This window comes from Thunnus maccoyii, chromosome 4 (genome assembly GCF_910596095.1).
Source record: "Thunnus maccoyii chromosome 4, fThuMac1.1, whole genome shotgun sequence".
Classification (NCBI taxonomy): domain Eukaryota; kingdom Metazoa; phylum Chordata; class Actinopteri; order Scombriformes; family Scombridae; genus Thunnus; species Thunnus maccoyii.
Window position 1 is genome coordinate 32,044,295 of NC_056536.1, and position 20,661 is coordinate 32,064,955.

Consider the following 20,661-nt stretch of genomic DNA (forward strand, 5'->3'; position numbering starts at 1 on the left):
ATAATCTTTAAAGAATATAAAATACAGCTAAAAGTAACAGAGGGGTAGAGTTCAAAAGTAGTGCAAGAGACAGTGAGACAAAACCAGCTGCTACAGTCTTATCTTAAAAGAAACTAAACCACAAAAATATATTTTTTTGTATCTCACCTATTTCAACCTTTTAACAGCTTGTGAAAACATCATGATAACAGAGATGTTGTGTAATATTAGTACCTGTATTAAATGATTATTTATTTAATTATACTATATTACTATATTATGTCCTTTAGTTTATATTCAGATAACTGACTTCAAAACTATTTAAGTATTTAAACTATATGAAGTGGATATCTGACACATTTACAGTCTTTTTAGCATCAAATTCCCTCTTTGTGTTTCCTCGGACAGTGTTTCCCTGTTGAGCTGCAGGTGGAAGTATAGTAACAAAAAGAGGAAGAGCTTCATATTAGCTTCAGATAAACTTTTAAAGACATGTTTGCACAGAGGGAGGACTGTGGATTTTGTCCTCCATCACTTCCATTATAAGTGTATTTTGATATTCTAATGGTCAGTATGAACAGGAGGAATGATTTTGGCAAGAAAAACCTATTTTAGTGTTAATTTGGGCTCCTGACTGCTGTTTTAAGAGAGACTTGAAAGATTGTGAACCCGTCCTTTAATGTTGTTATATTGAAGGACAGAACATCATTCTAACTTGTTGTTTTCTTTAAACTCAGTTCAGTGTTCAAGGATCTTTGGTGTTATTTTTATATTTGTTATCAGAGACACCTGTTTCATTCTCATACAGCAGTTCATTGACCTGTTTTATGTGTATATAAAGACGAGAACTGAGCGAGACGTGTCAGACTGCATCTTGCTGTCTAAAGAGGTGATATTTCACAATGAGGCGTGCTGCAGCTTTTCTGGCGTTGCTGCTCTGTCTGTACTGGACGAGGGCTCAGGGTGAGAGTGGAGGGGTGACAGAGAATGATGTCACTCAGACTGAGGTTCAGTCTGAGATCCTGGGTGTCAAAGCAACCAGTGATCAGACTAACATCACTCCTGATATCTGGGCTGAGCTGAAGGAGCTGAGAGACATGGTGATCCAACACAGTCTGGAACTGAGGAAGCTGGAGCAAGAGAATACAGGTTCATTCATATAATGTTAAACAGATTCATGCAATGTTCACATATTCGTTACTTTTAGGACTAATTTACTGTTTTTATCCCAGCCATACAGGCCAGACTGACAGACAGTGAAATCAAGAATGCAGGTAGATATTTACATTTTATTAAATGATATATAATTCATTCATGTTTGTGATGCTTTTCCTGTCAAGCTGAAGAGTTAAATGTAACCAAATCTTTAAGGTGTTTACTGAGATTAATATCTAAGATTCAAAATGGACCTTTTGGTAAAAAAAACCCTTAATTGCATTCACAGTTTTGGAGGCCAGAATGACCGCCAGTGACAACAAAGTGGAGGAGCTCGAGAGAGAGAACACAGGTAAATAAGTAAAAATGACCTTTTATGTTAGAAAACATGTTGTTTTAAAGTCTATCAGATGTGAAGTCCAAAAGTGATGAAAGAAGGGTAAAAAGATCTATTTAGCAGATAAAAGTTCAACATATTGATAAAATTTTACATGTGGATGTTAATCTTAATTTATTTCCTCCTCTTATGAAGGCACAGGTAGGCCTACATAGTAATCAAGGAAAAAAGTGAAAACTGCTCACCATTGTCCTACTTTACAGTAAGAGTTTTAAATGTGTTCACAGTGTTGGAGGCCAGAATGAACACCAGTGAAAATTTGGTGGAGGAGCTCCAGAGAGAGAACATAGGTAAGCTTAAAAAAATCAAAGTGTGAAAACAAACTTAGTATATTATGTTAGCAATGAGAAAATATTTAGTGAGGTTAAAATGAGGGTAAGTTTCATTAATAATGTTTTGATGGGAAAAAATTAAACATCACAGAGCACAGATAAGCTACAAAAATCAATAAAAAACAAAAATAGCATCGTATGATAGAAATATAAACATATTTAGTGAGAAAATGATCACAATAGAAGGTTCATAATTTACCTTTTTGTGAAAAACGTTACAGTTTTGGAGGCCACAATAAACAGCAGGGAAAAGCTGGTTTTATTCATGCAATTATTACAAATTACAGATTGTCATGTCATTTCATACTTGCTGTTGATTGACTGTAAATATTTCACTATTGTAACTAGAAATGTGTTCACAGACTTGAAGGCCAGATTGAACACTGGTGAAAATTTGGTGGAGGAGCTCCAGAGGGAGAACACCAGTAAGCTGCAAAACACACAGCTGTCAGTTTATTAGATACACATACTGGTATTTTAAGTTCCAGTTATGTATTTTACCTCCTTTACAATAAAAATGATGAATGTGTTCACAGTGTTGGAGGCCAGAATGAGCTCCAATGAAAACGAGGTGGAGGAGCTCAAGAGAGAGAATGCAGGTGAGCTGCTTATATCATTATTAAAAAGTCAAAATGTCATATTACAGTAGCAGTGAGAATGGCAACGGTAAATCGAGGGTCTTCCTCTGTGCAGCGGGATGCAGAGTGACATGAATACAGTTATTAAATGAGGCAGAAGTGACATTTTGCATCTGTTATTGATGTGAGGAAAATATTCTCTCTATGTGTGTCTCCCACATTCACACAGAACGACCAAAGGTGGCGTTTTCTGTCGGACTTACTGGACCAGTTGGACCCGTCAGTAATGACATCACACTTAAGTTCAGTAACATTTTCACCAACATCGGCCAGGCTTATAACCCATCTACAGGTACGTACACCTCTTTCACCCACTCACACTGATTTTATTTGAATTATTACACATTCTTATAGATTTATGATCCAACTTATCATTTTTTCTGGAATTTCCTTTTCATGCATAACTTTTATTGCATCCCTAGTTGTCCAAGTGTGGAATATCTCTCTTGAAATTGTCTCGCCATTTTTCCAATTTTGTCCTTTTTTGTATTTCTTGTCTTCTTGGTAGGATAGTTCTGGGTTGGAAGCTCTTATAAAGCTCTTTCAGATAAAGTATGTTATACTGGGATGTACATGATGCCATTATGGTGAAGGGACTTTCTCTTTTACATAGTTTGCACATGTTTTAAAGTATTATGTAGCTATTTGTATTCTATTTGGCAGTCGTTTTTTATTCTAATGGGTTCTTCTGTGAAAGCTTTGATAGTTCTCACTTGTATTTGGTTTGGTTTGTGTTTTCACTGAATTGACTCCTTGATTAGATTTCTAACACAGTCTAACATACACAGACTTGGCAACAAATTAGACTTAGACACACACGTATAAAGCCTGACAAAAGCAATTAAAAGACTGAATTCCTCCTTTGTTGCAGGTGTCTTTACAGCCCCAGTCAGAGGAGCCTATTACTTCAGATTCAGCGCATGGGAACTACGTGATACAAGTTTAGTAGGAATTAAACTGTATCACAATGACAAGTTAATGACTCTCTCTTATGAAAGAGTTGTTAGCCATGGTTATGTCACCATGTCTAATGCATTTGTTCTTCAACTGGAAAAGGGAGATGTGATCTATCTGGTTCTCTGGTCAGGCTGCAGTGTTTATGATAATTCCAATAATCATAACACTTTTAGTGGATTCCTACTTTTTGCTATGTGAGATCTGCTGTAAAAACACCCACAGCTGATTGCATGAAGTCTCAACATTACAGTATTAAAAATATCAAATCCAAATAATCTGTTTGTGTGTATTTTTGTCTGATACATGAACACGACACAGGATTAAAATGTTCTCTACTGACAATATCAAACAACCTCTTCACAGTTTAAAAAACAAGTTACATTCTAGTGTTTGTTTATTAATTTTCTCCTCAGATGCAGGTATCTTCACAGCCCGAGTCAGAGGAGCCTACTACTTCACATTCACCATGTGGGACAACCATACATCAGCGCTGATTGGTGTTTATCTCTATCACAGTGACAAGAGAGTGATGTATATGACAGCGTCGGCTATGTCTTCACGTGATCTACATGACTCTCTGGTAAGACGACATTGTTGCAGATGAGAGCGACAATCATACCACCTTTGATGATTTTCTACTTTTCCCTCTGTGAGTGCCCACAGTTAATATTACACAGTTTGTGTTAAAAAAAAATATGAACATTCATAAAATCCAAATAACTTGTATGTGTTTTTTTCTGGTTACATGAATACGACTTTACAAGTCAGAGAATGATCTTGCCTAAAATATTTTAAAAAGCATTTGCAATTTTATAAACAAGTTAACTTTAACTTTCAATCCCATGTTAGTGAATGACCACATCTCCTACAGTGACACTCTGTGGATCCATCTATGCACCTTAGAGCTTTATATAGTGCAGTAGAGTCTTTACATATTTGGACAGTACATGTTTTTTCTTGTGTTGGCTTTGCTCTGCAGCAGTATTTGCAAAAAATACTTTAAAAACACACGTTAATACACATCAGATGAACCATGACCCAGTTGTAGCCCTTTACAACCTGAATCTGGGAAACAAACATACACACTTTTGAACATTCAAAGATTGAAATTTCTCTTATTAACTGTTTAGTTCTCATGATCATTCAACATTAATGTACTGTAGTTTTTAAAGGATTCACTACAAATATCAGTTCAGTGTTCAAGGATCTTTGGTGTTGTTTTTATATTTGTTATCAGAGACACCTGTTTCATTCTCATACAGCAGTTCATTGACCTGTTTTATGTGTATATAAAGACGGGAACTGAGCGAGACGTGTCAGACTGCATCTTGCTGTCTAAAGAGGTGATATTTCACAATGAGGCGTGCTGCAGCTTTTCTGGCGTTGCTGCTCTGTCTGTACTGGACGAGGGCTCAGGGTGAGAGTGGAGGGGTGACAGAGAATGATGTCACTCAACAGGGCTGTGCAGAGACCTTCAGAGGGGCAGTTGCTCAAAGTTAAGATTGTAAAACACCACATACACCAACATCATTTATAACATAAGCTGTTGAACTATAGCAACTCATATTCAAGCAGAATGTAACATGGAATCTTACAGTAAACTGCATCATACTATATCATTGTCCCCCACCTGATGAAATCAAAGGTCCTGTAAAGACCAAGGTTTTATCATTTTAAGGGTTAATGAATGGCAGGATTAGCCAAAGGCTTCAAGTACTTTTGTCTGAAGGACTCAGTTTATAATGTTTGACTGAACAACATATAAAACAATTTGCTTTCAAAAACAAAAAACCCAGAGTGGTGAAAAGGCTGCTTCTTTAAAGACATTTAGCATAAACATATTGTTTCGAAACAAAGAATGCACTTTTGATATGATGACAATCTCTGATCCAGAGCATAACATATAGCTCTTCAAATCCCATAATTACACTGAAATTAAAAAACAAACAAACTACAAGACACACAACAACTGGGATGGAAAGGGGATAATCTTTAAAGAATATAAAATACAGCTAAAAATAACAGAGGGGTAGAGTTCAAAAGTAGTGCAAGAGACAGTGAGACAAAACCAGCTGCTACAGTCTTATCTTAAAAGAAACTAAACCGCAAAAATATATTTTTTTGTATCTCACCTATTTCAACCTTTTAACAGCTTGTGAAAACATCATGATAACAGAGTTGTTGTGTAGTGTTAGTACCTGTATTAAATGATTATTTATTTAATTATACTATATTACTATATTATGTCCTTTAGTTTATATTCGGACAAAACTATTTAAGTATTTAAACTATATCAAGTGGATATCTGACACATTTACAGTCTTTTTAGCATCAAATTCCCTCTTTGTGTTTCCTCGGACAATGTTTCCCTGTTGAGCTGCAGGTGGAAGTATAGTAACAAAAAGAGGGACTTTGGCACTAAAAAGACTGTAACGTTGAAAGATGTCTACTTGATTTGACTCATTTGGACGCTGAAGCCTCATATTAGCTTCAGATAAACTTTTAAAGACATGTTTGCACAGAAGGAGGACTGTGGATTTTGTCCTCCATCACTTCCATTATAAGTGTATTTTGATATTCTAATGGTCAGTATGAACAGGAGGAATGATTATTAATGTTCATTTGGGCTCCTGACTGCTGTTTTAAGAGAGACTTGAAAGATTGTGAACCCGTCCTTTAATGTTGTTATATTGAAGGAAAGAACATCATTCTAACTTGTTGTTTTCTTTAAACTCAGTCCAGTGTTCAAGGATCTTTGGTGTTATTTTTATATTTGTTATCAGAAACACCTGTTTCATTCTCATACAGCAGTTCATTGACCTGTTTTATGTGTATATAAAGACGAGAACTGAGCGAGACGTGTCAGACTGCATCTTGCTGTCTAAAGAGGTGATATTTCACAATGAGGCGTGCTGCAGCTTTTGTGGCGTTGCTGCTCTGTCTGTACTGGACGACGGCTCAGGGTGAGAGTGGAGGGCTGACAGAGAATGATGTCACTCAGACTGAGGTTCAGTCTGAGATCCTGGGTGTCAAAACAACCAGTGATCAGACTAACACCCCTGATATCTGGGCTGAGCTGAAGGAGCTGAGAGACATGGTGATCCAACACAGTGTGGAGCTGAGGAAGCTGGAGCAAGAGAATACAGGTTCATTCATATAATGTTAAACAGATTCATGCAATGTTCACATATTCATTACTTTTAAGACTAATTTACTGTTTTTATCCCAGCCATACAGGCCAGACTGACAGACAGTGAAAGAAAGAATGCAGGTAGATATTTACATTTTATTAAATGATATATAATTCATTCATGTTTGTGATGCTTGTCCTGTCAAGCTGAAGAGTTAAATGTAACAAAATCTTTAAGGTGTTTACTGAGATTAATATCTAAGATTCAAAATGGACCTTTTGGTAAAAAAAAACCCTTAATTGCATTCACAGTTTTGGAGGCCAGAATGAACGCCAGTGACAACAAAGTGGAGGAGCTCGAGAGAGAGAACACAGGTAAATAAGTAAAAATGACCTTTTATGTTAGAAAACATGTTGTTTTAAAGTCTATCAGATGTGAAGTCCAAAAGTGATGAAAGAAGGGTAAAAAGAACTATTTAGCAGAAAAAAGTTCAACATATTGATAAAATTTTACATGTGGATGTTAATCTTAATTTATTTCCTCCTCTTATGAAGACACAGGTAGGCCTACATAGCAATCAAGGAAAAAAGTGAAAACTGCTCACCATTGTCCTACTTTACAGTAAGAGTTTTAAATGTGTTCACAGTGTTGGAGGCCAGAATGAACACCAGTGAAAATTTGGTGGAGGAGCTCCAGAGAGAGAACATAGGTAAGCTTAAAAAAATCAAAGTGTGAAAACAAACTGAGTATATTATGTTAGAAATGAGAAAATACTTAGTGAGGTTAAAATGAGGGTAAGTTTCATTAATAATGTTTTGGTGGGGAAAAAATTAAACATCACAGAGCACAGATAAGATACAAAAATCAATAAAAAACAAAACTAGCATCATATGATAGAAATATAAACATATTTAGTGAGAAAATGATCACAATAGAAGGTTCATAATTAACCTTTTTGTGAAAAACGTTACAGTTTTGGAGACCACAATAAACAGCAGGGAAAAGCTGGTTTTATTCATGCAATTATTACAAATTACAGATTGTCATGTCATTTCATACTTGACTGTTGATCGACTGTAAATATTTCACTATTGTAACTAGAAATGTGTTCACAGATTTGAAGGCCAGATTGAACACCGGTGAAAAAATGGTGGAGGAGCTCCAGAGGGAGAACACCGGTAAGCTGCAAAACACACAACTACCAGTTTATTAGATACACATACTGGTATTTCAAGAAGCTGGAGCAAGAGAATAAAGATTCATTCACATAGTGTTAAACAGATTCATGCAATGTTCACATATTCATTACTTTTAAGACTAATTTACTGTTTTTATCCCAGCCATACAGGCCAGACTGACAGACAGTGAAATCAAAAATGCAGTTAGATATTTACATTTTATTAAATGATATATAATTCATTCATGTTTGTGATGCTTGTCCTGTCAAGCTCAAGAGTTAAATGTAACAAAATCTTTAAAGTGTTTACTGAGATTAATATCTAAGATTCAAAATGGACCTTTTGGTAAAAAAAACCCTTAATTGCATTCACAGTTTTGGAGGCCAGAATGAACGCCAGTGACAACAAAGTGGAGGAGCTCGAGAGAGAGAACACAGGTAAATAAGTAAAAATGACCTTTTATGTTAGAAAACATGTTGTTTTAAAGTCTATCAGATGTGAAGTCCAAAAGTGATGAAAGAAGAGTAAAAAGATCTATTTAGCAGATAAAAGTTCAACATATTGACAAAATTTTACATGTGGATGTTAATCTTAATTTATTTCCTCCTCTTATGAAGGCACAGGTAGGCCTACATAGTAATCAAGGAAAAAAGTGAAAACTGCTCACCATTGTCCTACTTTACAGTAAGAGTTTTAAATGTGTTCACAGTGTTGGAGGCCAGAATGAACACCAGTGAAAATTTGGTGGAGGAGCTCCAGAGAGAGAACACCAGTAAGCTGCAAAACACACAGCTGCCAGTTTATTAGATACACATACTGGTATTTTAAGTTCCAGTTATGTATTTTACCTCCTTTACAATAAAAATGATGAATGTGTTCACAGTGTTGGAGGTCAGAGTGAGCTCCAATGAAAATGAGGTGGAGGAGCTCCAGAGAGAGAATGCAGGTGAGCTGCTTATATCATGATTAAAAAGTCAAAATGTCATATTACAGTAGCAGTGAGAATGGCAACGGTAAATCGAGGGTCTTCCTCTGTGCAGCAGGATGCAGAGTGACATGAATACAGTTATTAAATGAGGCAGAAGTGACATTTTGCATCTGTTATTGATGTGAGAGGAAAATATTCTCTCTATGTGTGTCTCCCACATTCACACAGAACGACCAAAGGTGGCGTTTTCTGTCGGACTTACTGGACCAGTTGGACCCTTCAATACTGACATCACACTTAAGTTCAGTAAGATTTTCACCAACATCGGCCAGGCTTATAACCCATCTACAGGTACGTACACCTCTCTCACCCACTCACACTGATTTTATTTGAATTATTACACAATCTTATAGATTTATGATCCAACTCATCATTTTTTGGGGAATTTTCTTTTCATGCATAACTTTTATTGCATCCCTAGTTGTCCAAGTGTGGAATATCTCTCTTTAAATTGTCTCGCCATTTTTCCAATTTTGTCCTTTTTTGTATTTCTTGTCTTCTTGGTAGGATAGTTCTGGGTTGGAAGCTCTTATAAAGCTCTTTCAGATAAAGTATGTTATACTGGGATGTACATGATGCCATTATGGTGAAGGGACTTTCTCTTTTACATAGTTTGCACATGTTTTAAAGTATTATGTAGCTATTTGTATTCTATTTGGCAGTCGTTTTTTATTCTAATGGGTTCTTCTGTGAAAGCTTTGATAGTTCTCACTTGTATTTGGTTTGGTTTGTGTTTTCACTGAATTGACTCCTTGATTAGATTTCTAACACAGTCTAACATACACAGACTTGGCAACAAATTAGACTTAGACACACACGTATAAAGCCTGACAAAAGCAATTAAAAGACTGAATTCCTCCTTTGTTGCAGGTGCCTTTACAGCCCCAGTCAGAGGAACCTACTACTTCAGATTCAACGCGTGGGAATCACGTGATACAAAGTTAGTAGGAATTAAACTGTATCACAATGACAAGCAAATTACTCTCTCTTATGATATAGTTGTTAACAATGGTTATGCCACCGTGTCTAATGCATTTGTTCTTCAACTGGAAAAGGGAGATGTGATCTATCTGGTTCTCTGGTCAGGCTGCAGTGTTTATGATAATGCCGATAATCATACCACTTTTAGTGGATTCCTACTTTTTGCTATGTGAGTTCTGTTATAAAAACACCCACAGTTGATTGCATGAAGTCTCAACATTACACTATTAAAAATATCAAATCCAAATAATCTGTTTGTGTGTATTTTTGTCTGATACATGAACACGACACAAGATGAAAATGTTCTCTACTGACAAGATCAAACAACCTCTCCACAGTTTAAAAAACAAGTTACATTCTAGTGTTTGTTTATTTTTTAGGAAACGAAAACCCCAAAAAACTAAGACAAACCCATCCAGCAAAACTTGCTTGAAATGCATCCAAACCCCTCTGCTTATTTATTTTTATTTCCTTAAAAAAATGATTCTATCTTTTCTTCATACGCTGTCCCCTGTTACCTATCTGTGTCCTTTTATGTTTTGTAAACCAATATCATCTCCTGTTGCCTCTGTATTAGTTAGTATGTCCATATTGTCTATATATGTATGCACTTATCAGTGAATTAAAAAAAAATCATTCTGGTGTTAATGGATATGAAGAGGATGTCACATATAATTAAAATAATTTCACAAAGCATTTTGAAGAAAAATGCTTTTACACAACTCCTGTAGTAGCACGACAGTATTCTATGACTCCATATACAACTGTTTTATGAAGAGAGAACAAAGCAAGAATATCCTTGTATCTTTGTATCCTTGCAAATGTCATTTTGATAAGACAGCAGCATCCAAATGACGACCCTTATGGTCATGACTGATCATGATCAGTTATTAAAGAACCACAAGTCAGTTTCAGTAAATTAAAAGCAGTGTGACCAACTCTGCTGGTCTGAAGGAACAAATGACAGCCTTACTTTTGCACTCATACTGGCTGCAGAGTAGAGAGCGGTGTGGATGGTCACAGCATAGAGGTACGGGTCACATGGAGAGTTGTCAGCAAGGTAGTGGACTCTCTGATTCTCCTGGGAGACGACGTCAGCTCTCCTACACACCACCAACCCCGGGACGTACAGGCACACACACACTCCTGTAGTAGAGACAATATCCTATGACTCCATACACAACTGTTTTATGAGGAGAGAACACAGCAACCTTTTTGTGAAAAACGTTACAGTTTTAGAGGCCAGAATAAACACGAGTGAGAATGTGGTCATGGAGCTCAAGAGAGACATCACGGTCAAGCTACAAAAACATCATTAGAAAATAAAAATAAAAATTGCAAAATATGATGTACAAAAGTAATTGGAAAGCAGTCAAAACATTTAACAGAAATGTAACATCTGGGGTTGTTAATCAACTAATCTATTTAACCTATTAATTTTTCTCCTCTATCGCAGGTCTTTTGGTCAAAGTAACAACAACTGACAATAAGAATACAGGTAGGCCTACATAGTAACCAAGACAAAATGTGAAAACTGCTAACCATAATCCTATTTTACAATAAAAGTGATAAATGTGTTAAGAGTGTTGGAGGCCAGAATGAGCTCCAGTGAGCTCCAGGTGGAAGAGCTCAAGAGTGAGAATTCGGCTAAAACTAACTAACTATATAAATAACCATAAGTAAAAAGTTAAAAAGTGATGAAAGAGGAGTAAAAGTGTCTATTTAGCAGAAAAGAGTTCAACATATTGATCAGATTTTACATGTGGATGTTAATCTTAATTTATGTCCTCCTCTAATGCAGAGTAACAGGAACAGAAAATAAGAGCACAGGTAGACCTACATAGTAATCAAGGAAAAATATGAAAACTGCTAAACATAGTTTATTTATTTAAATATTTTACAAACAAAAGATGCAGTTATATTTCTCAGAGACTCAGTGATGTTTTCAGTATGCACGTCTCCCACGTTCACACAGACCGACCAAAGGTGGCGTTTTCAGTTGGTCTTACTGACGCAGGACATGTTGGACCCTTCAGTGCTGAAATCACACTACAGTTCAGTGAAGTCTTTACCAATATCGGCCAGGCCTACAACCCAACAACAGGTATTCAGCTCTTTTATATTCAGTTTTCAGTACTGATGTAGGGAGAAGTTCTGACCCCTCGCTGATTTTCTCCTCAGATGCAGGTATCTTCACAGCCCGAGTCAGAGGAGCCTACTACTTCACATTCACCATGTGGGACAACCATACATCAGCGCTGATTGGTGTTTATCTCTATCACAGTGACAAGAGAGTGATGTATATGACAGCGTCGGCTATGTCTCCACGTGATCTACATGACTCTCTGGTAAGACGACATTGTTGCAGATGAGAGCGACAATCACACCACCTTTGATGATTTTCTACTTTTCCCTCTGTGAGTGCCCACAGTTGATATTACACAGTTTGTGTTAAAAAAATCCAAATAACTTGTATGTGTTTTTTTCTGGTTACATGAATACGACTTTACAAGTCAGAGAATGATCTTGCCTAAAATATTTTAAAAAGCATTTGCAATTTTATAAACAAGTTAACTTTAACTTTCAATCCCATGTTAGTGAATGACCACATCTCCTACAGTGACACTCTGTGGATCCATCTATGCACCTTAGAGCTTTATATAGTGCAGTACAGTCTTTACATATTTGGACAGTACATGTTTTTTCTTGTGTTGGCTTTGCTCTGCAGCAGTATTTGCAAAAAATACTTTAAAAACACACGTTAATACACATCAGATGAACCATGACCCAGTTGTAGCCCTTTACAACCTGAATCTGGGAAACAAACATACACACTTTTGAACATTCAAAGATTGAAATTTCTCTTATTAACTGTTTAGTTCTCATGATCATTCAACATTAATGTACTGTAGTTTTTAAAGGATTCACTAGAAATATCAGTTCAGTGTTCAAGGATCTTTGGTGTTGTTTTTATATTTGTTATCAGAGACACCTGTTTCATTCTCATACAGCAGTTCATTGACCTGTTTTATTCGTATATAGAGACGGGAACTGAGTGAGACGTGTCAGACTGCATCTTGCTGTCTAAAGAGGTGATATTTCACAATGAGGCGTGCTGCAGCTTTTCTGGCGTTGCTGCTCTGTCTGTACTGGACGAGGGCTCAGGGTGAGAGTGGAGGGGTGACAGAGAATGATGTCACTCAACAGGGCTGTGCAGAGACCTTCAGAGGGGCAGTTGCTCAAAGTTAAGATTTTAAAACACCACATACACCAACATCATTTATAACATAAGCTGTTGAACTATAGCAACTCATATTCAAGCAGAATGTAACATGGAATCTTACAGTAAACTGCATCATACTATATCATTGTCCCCCACCAGATGAAATCAAAGGTCCTGTAAAGACCAAGGTTTTATCATTTTAAGGGTTAATGAATGGCAGGATTAGCCAAAGGCTTCAAGTACTTTTGTCTGAAGGACTCAGTTTATAATGTTTGACTGAACAACATATAAAACAATTTGCTTTCAAAAACAAAAAACCCAGAGTGGTGAAAAGGCTGCTTCTTTAAAGACATTTAGCATAAACATATTGTTTCTAAACAAAGAATGCACTTTTGATATGATGACAATCTCTGATCCAGAGCATAACATATAGCTCTTCAAATCCCATAATTACACTGAAATTAAAAAACAAACAAACTACAAGACACAAAACAACTGGGATGGAAAGGGGATAATCTTTAAAGAATATAAAATACAGCTAAAATTAACAGAGGGGTAGAGTTCAAAAGTAGTGCAAGAGACAGTGAGACAAAACCAGCTGCTACAGTCTTATCTTAAAAGAAACTAAACCGCAAAAATATATTTTTTTGTATCTCACCTATTTCAACCTTTTAACAGCTTGTGAAAACATCATGATAACAGAGTTGTTGTGTAGTGTTAGTACCTGTATTAAATGATTATTTATTTAATTATACTATATTACTATATTATGTCCTTTAGTTTATATTCAGATAACTGACTTCAAAACTATTTAACTATTTAAACTATATCAAGTGGATATCTGACACATTTACAGTCTTTTTAGCATCAAATTCCCTCTTTGTGTTTCCTCGGACAGTGTTTCCCTGTTGAGCTGCAGGTGGAAGTATAGTAACAAAAAGAGGAACTTTGGCACTAAAAAGACTGTAACGTTGAAAGATATCTACTTGATTTGACTCATTTGGACGCTGAAGCTTCATATTAGCTTCAGATAAACTTTTAAAGACATGTTTGCACAGAAGGAGGACTGTGGATTTTGTCCTCCATCACTTCCATTATAAGTGTATTTTGATATTCTAATGGTCAGTATGAACAGGAGGAATGATTATTAATGTTCATTTGGGCTCCTGACTGCTGTTTTAAGAGAGACTTGAAAGATTGTGAACCCGTCCTTTAATGTTGTTATATTGAAGAAAAGAACATCATTCTAACTTGTTGTTTGCTTTAAACTCAGTCCAGTGTTCAAGGATCTTTGGTGCTATTTTTATATTTGTTATCAGAAACACCTGTTTCATTCTCATACAGCAGTTCATTGACCTGTTTTATGTGTATATAAAGACGAGAACTGAGCGAGACGTGTCAGACTGCATCTTGCTGTCTAAAGAGGTGATATTTCACAATGAAGCGTGCTGCAGCTTTTCTGGCGTTGCTGCTCTGTCTGTACTGGACGAGGGCTCAGGGTGAGAGTGGAGGGCTGACAGAGAATGATGTCACTCAGACTGAGGTTCAGTCTGAGATCCTGGGTGTCAAAGCAACCAATGATCAGACTAACATCACCCCTGATATCTCGGCTGAGCTGGAGGAGCTGAGAGACATGGTGATCCAACACAGTGTGGAACTGAGGAAGCTGGAGCAAGAGAATACAGGTTCCTTCATATAATGTTAAACAGATTCATGCAATGTTCACATATTCATTACTTTTAGGACTAATTTACTGTTTTTATCCCAGCCATACAGGCCAGACTGACAGCCAGTGAAATCAAGAATGCAGGTAGATATTTACATTTTATTAAATGATATATAATTCATTCATGTTTGTGATGCTTGTCCTGTCAAGCTGAAGAGTTAAATGTAACCAAATCTTTAAGGTGTTTACTGAGATTAATATCTAAGATTCAAAATGGACCTTTTGGTAAAAAAAAAACCCTTAATTGCATTCACAGTGTTGGAGGCCAGAATGAACGCCAGTGACAACAAAGTGGAGGAGCTCGAGAGAGAGAACACAGGTAAATAAGTAAAAATGACCTTTTATGTTAGAAAACATGTTGTTTTAAAGTCTATCAGATGTGAAGTCCAAAAGTGATGAAAGAAGGGTAAAAAGATCTATTTAGCAGAAAAAAGTTCAACATATTGATAAAATTTTACATGTGGATGTTAATCTTAATTTATTTCCTCCTCTTATGAAGACACTGGTAGACCTACATAGCAATCAAGGAAAAAAGTGAAAACTGCTCACCATTGTCCTACTTTACAGTAAGAGTTTTAAATGTGTTCACAGTGTTGGAGGCCAGAATGAACACCAGTGAAAATTTGGTTGAGGAGCTCCAGAGAGAGAACATAGGTAAGCTTAAAAAAATCAAAGTGTGAAAACAAACTGAGTATATTATGTTAGAAATGAGAAAATATTTAGTGAGGTTCAAATGAGGGTAAGTTTCATTAATAATGTTTTGGTGGGAAAAAATTAAACATGACAGAGCACAGATAAGCTACAAAAATCAATAACAAACAAAAATAGCATCGTATGATAGAAATATAAACATATTTAGTGAGAAAATTATCACAATAGAAGGTTCATAATTTACCTTTTTGTGAAAAACGTTACAGTTTTGGAGGCCACAATAAACAGCAGGGAAAAGCTGGTTTTATTCATGCAATTATTACAAATTACAGATTGTCATGTCATTTTACACTTGACTGTTGATTGACTGTAAACATTTCACTATTGTAACTAGAAATGTGTTCACAGACTTGAAGGCCAGATTGAACACCGGTGAAAAAATGGTGGAGGAGCTCCAGAGGGAGAACACCGGTAAGCTGCAAAACACACAGCTGCCAGTTTATTAGATTCACATACTGGTATTTCAAGAAGCTGGAGACAGAAAATAAAGATTCATTCACATAGTGCTAAACAGATTCATGCAATGTTCACATATTCATTACTTTTAGGACTAATTTACTGTTTTTATCCCAGCCATACAGGCCAGACTGACAGACAGTGAAATCAAAAATGCAGTTAGATATTTACATTTTATTGAATGATATATAATTCATTCATGTTTGTGATGCTTTTCCTGTCAAGCTCAAGAGTTAAATGTAACAAACTGTTAAAGGTGTTTACTGAGATTAATATCTAAGATTCAAAATGAACCTTTTGGTAAAAAACTTTCAATGTGTTCACAGTTTTGGAGGCCAGAATCACCGCCAGTGAAAATTTGGTGGATGAGCTCGAGACGGAGAACATTTGTAAGCTGCAAAACACACAGCTGCCAGTTTATTAGATACACATACTGGTATTTTAAGTTCCAGTTATGTATTTTACCTCCTTTACAATAAAAATGATGAATGTGTTCACAGTGTTGGAGGTCAGAGTGAGCTCCAATGAAAACGAGGTGGAGGAGCTCCAGAGAGAGAATGCAGGTGAGCTGCTTATATCATGATTAAAAAGTCAAAATGTCATATTACAGTAGCAGTGAGAATGGCAACGGTAAATCGAGGGTCTTCCTCTGTGCAGCGGGATGTAGAGTGACATGAATACAGTTATTAAATGAGGCAGAAGTGACATTTTGCATCTGTTATTGATGTGAGAGGAAAATATTCTCTCTATGTGTGTCTCCCACATTCACACAGAACGACCAAAGGTGGCGTTTTCTGTCGGACTCACTGACGCAGGACAAGTTGGACCCTTCAGTGCTGACATCACACTTAAGTTCAGTAAGATTTTCACCAACATCGGCGAGGCTTATAACCCATCTACAGGTACGTACACCTCTTTCACCCACTCACACTGATTTTATTTGAATTATTACACAATCTTATAGATTTATGATCCAACTTGTCATTTTTTCTGGAATTTCCTTTTCATGCATAACTTTTATTGCATCCCTAGTTGTCCAAGTGTGGAATATCTCTCTTGAAATTGTCTCGCCATTTTTCCAATTTTGTCCTTTTTTGTATTTCTTGTCTTCTTGGTAGGATAGTTCTGGGTTGGAAGCTCTTATAAAGCTCTTTCAGATAAAGTATGTTATACTGGGATGTACATGATGCCATTATGGTGAAGGGACTTTCTCTTTTACATAGTTTGCACATGTTTTAAAGTATTATGTAGCTATTTGTATTCTATTTGGCAGTCGTTTTTTATTCTAATGGGTTCTTCTGTGAAAGCTTTGATAGTTCTCACTTGTATTTGGTTTGGTTTGTGTTTTCACTGAATTGACTCCTTGATTAGATTTCTAACACAGTCTAACATACACAGACTTGGCAACAAATTAGACTTAGACACACACGTATAAAGCCTGACAAAAGCAATTAAAAGACTGAATTCCTCCTTTGTTGCAGGTGTCTTTACAGCCCCAGTCAGAGGAACCTACTACTTCAGATTCAACGCTCGGGAATCACATGATACAAAGTTAGTAGGAATTAAACTGTATCACAATGACAAGCAAATTACTCTCTCTTTTGATAGAGTTGTTAGCCATGGTTATGTCACCGTGTCTAATGCATTTGTTCTTCAACTGGAAAAGGGAGATGTGATCTATCTGGATCTCTGGGAAAACTGCAGTGTTTATGATGATCGCTATAATCATACCACTTTTAGTGGATTCCTACTTTTTGCTATGTGAGATCTGCTGTAAAAACACCCACAGTTGATTGCATGAAGTCTCAACATTACAGTATTAAAAATATCAAATCCAAATAATCTGTTTGTGTGTATTTTTGTCTGGTTACATGAACATGACACGATGAAAAACTTCTTAACTGACAATATGAAACAACCTCTCCACAGTTTAAAAAACAAGTTACATTCTAGTGTTTTGTTTTTTTTTAGGAAAAAATAAAAATAATTAAAGCTGCAAGCAGCGTTGGTCAGGACCTCGCACTCTGGCCCGTCGGGATCAGATCAATTTGCTTTTTAAAAATGAGGGATATTTCTTACAAGTGTGGTGTGCTTTTATTTTGAAAGTTTGATTGACAGGATGAGAATTTTCTGCAGGGCGAGATATGTCGGTCTTGCTCACACCTGCGTCATCAAAATCATGCAAGTTTTGGGCCCATTCACTTGAATTTCAATTAGTAAATTGAAAACTCTTGATGAGTTTGTGTGTAAAACAAATTAATTTCCTAATTTTCATTTGTAGTTGTTTTTTTTTTTGTGAGAACAGTTTGCAGCAGAAGCTGCAGAAGGAATGATTACAGCAAGAAAAACCTATTTCAGTGTTCATTTGGGCTCCTGACTGTTGTTTTAAGACACACTTGAAAAATTATGAACCCCTCCTTTAATGTTTAATGTTTAGGATCCTTTTAACTTGTTTAAATCATCTTTCTGTATAAATAAAAAAATATTATTGTTATTATAAATCCTCCTAAAAGCTTTTAAAAATGAGTGACAGTTCGATTAGAGAGCCCTGACAGACAAACACGTGGTGTTTATTTATTTATTTATATACGTCACCAGGCCGCGCCGCCCCTCCCTGCCGGGTGACGTCATGTGCATTGGACGGCTGTGGAGCTCAGTTGGCGCTCAGCAGCTCTGACAGAAACAGAAGACGTGAGGAAAAGAAAGCTGCCGTGAGTCTGAATTTATCTGTTTGAAGGTTTGGACGTTTCCCGCTAAGAGGACGGACTGTTAGCCGACTTAAATTAACGTAACTGAGTGATTATAAACAGCTGAGAGCTAACGTGCAAGCTAACAGGTTAGCTCAGCTGCTGTTTACACTGTTGCCAGGCTGCTGTTTGAGCCTCTCATGTAGCAGCTTTACATTCATCACAGAGACACAACATGTTTTACAATCCTCAAAGACTCTTTAACCACCTGGATGAGAAAATATTCACTCTGCTGCATCATTTAGCGGCTTTTTTAACGTTTCTCCTGAGCTGTGACTCTTGTTTCTGGATCCAAAACAAAGATGGTGTCTGGTTGATATCTGGACAAGAGTTACAGCTTTGGAGGAAAAACGTTAAAAGAAATCTTGTTTTACTGAATATTTTGTCACCCAGATACTCAGAAGAGTCTTTTAAGATTCTGGAAATACATAAAGAACAATCAATCATATCTGTCATTGTGGTGAATTTGCTAGATTAAGATTTAATTTCGAAAGAAATATTTGTTCCTTTTGAAAAATACAGATACTGAAACCGGAAAGATTTAGGTTTCACTTTTTGAATGTAGATTATAATATGGACTATATAAAGGTGTTGATTACCTGCAGCCCTCAACTTCAACTTACTATTTAAAGTTAAGGGCGTTGGTTTGGTTTTAAGGACATTTTCTGTGTATATAAACCTGCTCTGTGTCTCGTCTCTTTCATGTCCACATACACACTTAAAGAGCCTGAACGTAAAATATTAACTTTCTTCATTTACTGAATATGTATTTGCTGACTTGCCTGAATCTGGACTTGTAACCTATCATCATTTTTTTTCTCAGATTTACATGCTTTTTATCTGACACCAAAATAAATATTTAATATTAACATTTCATAGAACAAAAAAAAAGTTACAAAAATAAAAGTATGAAAGCCAGTAGATGATTTGTTACTCTGTTTAAACCAACTATCTGGTTTTCAAACCTCACCTGAGATTCTGCAGCTCTGTCTGATATCTTTAAATCACTTCAAAACCTTCTACTTGTATTATTTTTCATTCAACTCCTAAACGTATGTCTCGATCTTTCACTGTGACGTCAGAGCTCACCTGTCTGTGTTTCTGACAGGATTTTTATAATAAAATGATGCCTGACAGTCACAAGCAAATCAGTTGGACAAGTTCTGGCTAATTTACCTTTTAAATAATGCTCTGATGTCATAGTGAAATATCTAGCTGTGAGTTTAGGAGCTGAATGAAAAATAATAAATAATAATAAATAAATAAAGCAGTTTTTGATTTAAAGATGTCAGTCAACAAAGTGAACGAAGTGCATGAAAAACCTCGTATTATGTCATATCTGCTGCTGACTCTGTGTACTGAACCAAAACAAATCCCACTCTGGTCATGTGACCGTTAACGTGAAGGGAAGTGATGTAAGACAAAGAACCCGGAGTCATCAAATGTTTAGCACCTTTGCTTAAAAAGGGATTGAATGTTAAATCTAGAGCTGTGACCAACGATTATTTATTATCGATTAATATGCTGATTATTTTCCGATTGATTGTTTTGTCTATAAAATGTCAGTGAATAGTACTAAATTGGTCTTGTCAAATGTCAAATGGAGTCAAATGTGACGTCTTCAGATGTTTTGTTTTGTTTGATCAGCAAAGATATTCAGTTTACTGTCATGAAATCATCAAATCATCACATTTGAGAAGCAAATTTCTGAAAGTTTTGCTTAAAAATGACTTAAATGATTATTTGATTATAGTTGTCAATAAATTTTCTCTCGATCGACTAATCTTGATGAATCTGTGTGAATCTCTGCTGCTCAGACAAATCAAAACATTTCAAGACGTCACTTTGGCTTCAGTAACTGTGATTTACAAGTATTTTATACACCAAACAATTAATCAATCAATCAATCAAGAAAATAATCTGGCAGATTAATGTCATGTATGTGTTGATGTTTCTTTCAGGTGGATCAGAGATGCCGTCTGGATCAGATCCTCCAGGATCTGGACTGAAGTCAGTCAGAAGATCTCCTCGTCTGTCTCCTCAGGTAAGTCAGGTGACACAC

At 36.1% G+C, this 20,661-nt stretch overlaps 4 protein-coding genes across 4 annotated transcripts in view; all 4 read left to right on the top strand.

Annotated features, from left to right (window-relative positions):
* Positions 1 to 770: 770 nt before the first annotated feature.
* LOC121895745 lies at positions 771 to 3,656 on the top strand. Its single transcript, XM_042409168.1, is given in 7 exon segments — positions 771 to 1,128; positions 1,212 to 1,253; positions 1,424 to 1,486; positions 1,759 to 1,817; positions 2,228 to 2,462; positions 2,671 to 2,793; positions 3,373 to 3,656. Coding segments are annotated over 7 exon segments (1,053 nt in total). The 5' UTR covers positions 771 to 881.
* A 2,704-nt stretch (positions 3,657 to 6,360) lies between these two features.
* Positions 6,361 to 9,909, top strand: LOC121895746. Its single transcript, XM_042409169.1, has 9 exons — positions 6,361 to 6,604; positions 6,688 to 6,729; positions 6,901 to 6,963; positions 7,236 to 7,298; positions 8,142 to 8,204; positions 8,477 to 8,539; positions 8,651 to 8,713; positions 8,924 to 9,046; positions 9,626 to 9,909. Exons 1-9 carry the CDS (start codon positions 6,361 to 6,363, stop codon positions 9,907 to 9,909), a joined length of 1,008 nt encoding a protein of 335 aa, XP_042265103.1.
* Positions 9,910 to 14,343: 4,434 nt separating this feature from the next.
* On the top strand, positions 14,344 to 17,627 carry LOC121896109 (heavy metal-binding protein HIP-like). The gene is made up of 6 exons (XM_042409769.1): positions 14,344 to 14,644; positions 14,728 to 14,769; positions 16,179 to 16,241; positions 16,353 to 16,415; positions 16,626 to 16,754; positions 17,334 to 17,627. Exons 1-6 carry the CDS (start codon positions 14,398 to 14,400, stop codon positions 17,615 to 17,617), a joined length of 828 nt encoding a protein of 275 aa, XP_042265703.1. The 5' UTR covers positions 14,344 to 14,397; the 3' UTR covers positions 17,618 to 17,627.
* Positions 17,628 to 18,458: 831 nt separating this feature from the next.
* Positions 18,459 to 20,661, top strand: part of hdac6 (histone deacetylase 6) — a 24,347-nt gene continuing 22,144 nt past the window's right edge. Inside the window, exons 1-2 of the mRNA XM_042409097.1 lie at positions 18,459 to 18,563; positions 20,561 to 20,643. Coding sequence (XP_042265031.1) covers positions 20,572 to 20,643 — 72 coding nt within the window. The 5' untranslated portion in view covers positions 18,459 to 18,563; positions 20,561 to 20,571. The remainder of the gene's footprint in view (positions 18,564 to 20,560; positions 20,644 to 20,661) is intronic.

Bases quoted from the DNA above. Each gene is read 5' to 3' on its own strand.
- LOC121895746 (XM_042409169.1), top strand. From the start codon at position 6,361: ATGAGGCGTGCTGCAGCTTTTGTGGCGTTGCTGCTCTGTCTGTACTGG. The intron at 6,730-6,900 runs GTAGATATTTAC...TTGCATTCACAG, and splicing joins CAGTGAAAGAAAGAATGCAG to TTTTGGAGGCCAGAATGAAC. The intron at 8,205-8,476 runs GTAAATAAGTAA...ATGTGTTCACAG, and splicing joins GCTCGAGAGAGAGAACACAG to TGTTGGAGGCCAGAATGAAC.
- LOC121896109 (XM_042409769.1), top strand. From the start codon at position 14,398: ATGAAGCGTGCTGCAGCTTTTCTGGCGTTGCTGCTCTGTCTGTACTGG. The intron at 14,770-16,178 runs GTAGATATTTAC...ATGTGTTCACAG, and splicing joins CAGTGAAATCAAGAATGCAG to TTTTGGAGGCCAGAATCACC. The intron at 16,242-16,352 runs GTAAGCTGCAAA...ATGTGTTCACAG, and splicing joins GCTCGAGACGGAGAACATTT to TGTTGGAGGTCAGAGTGAGC.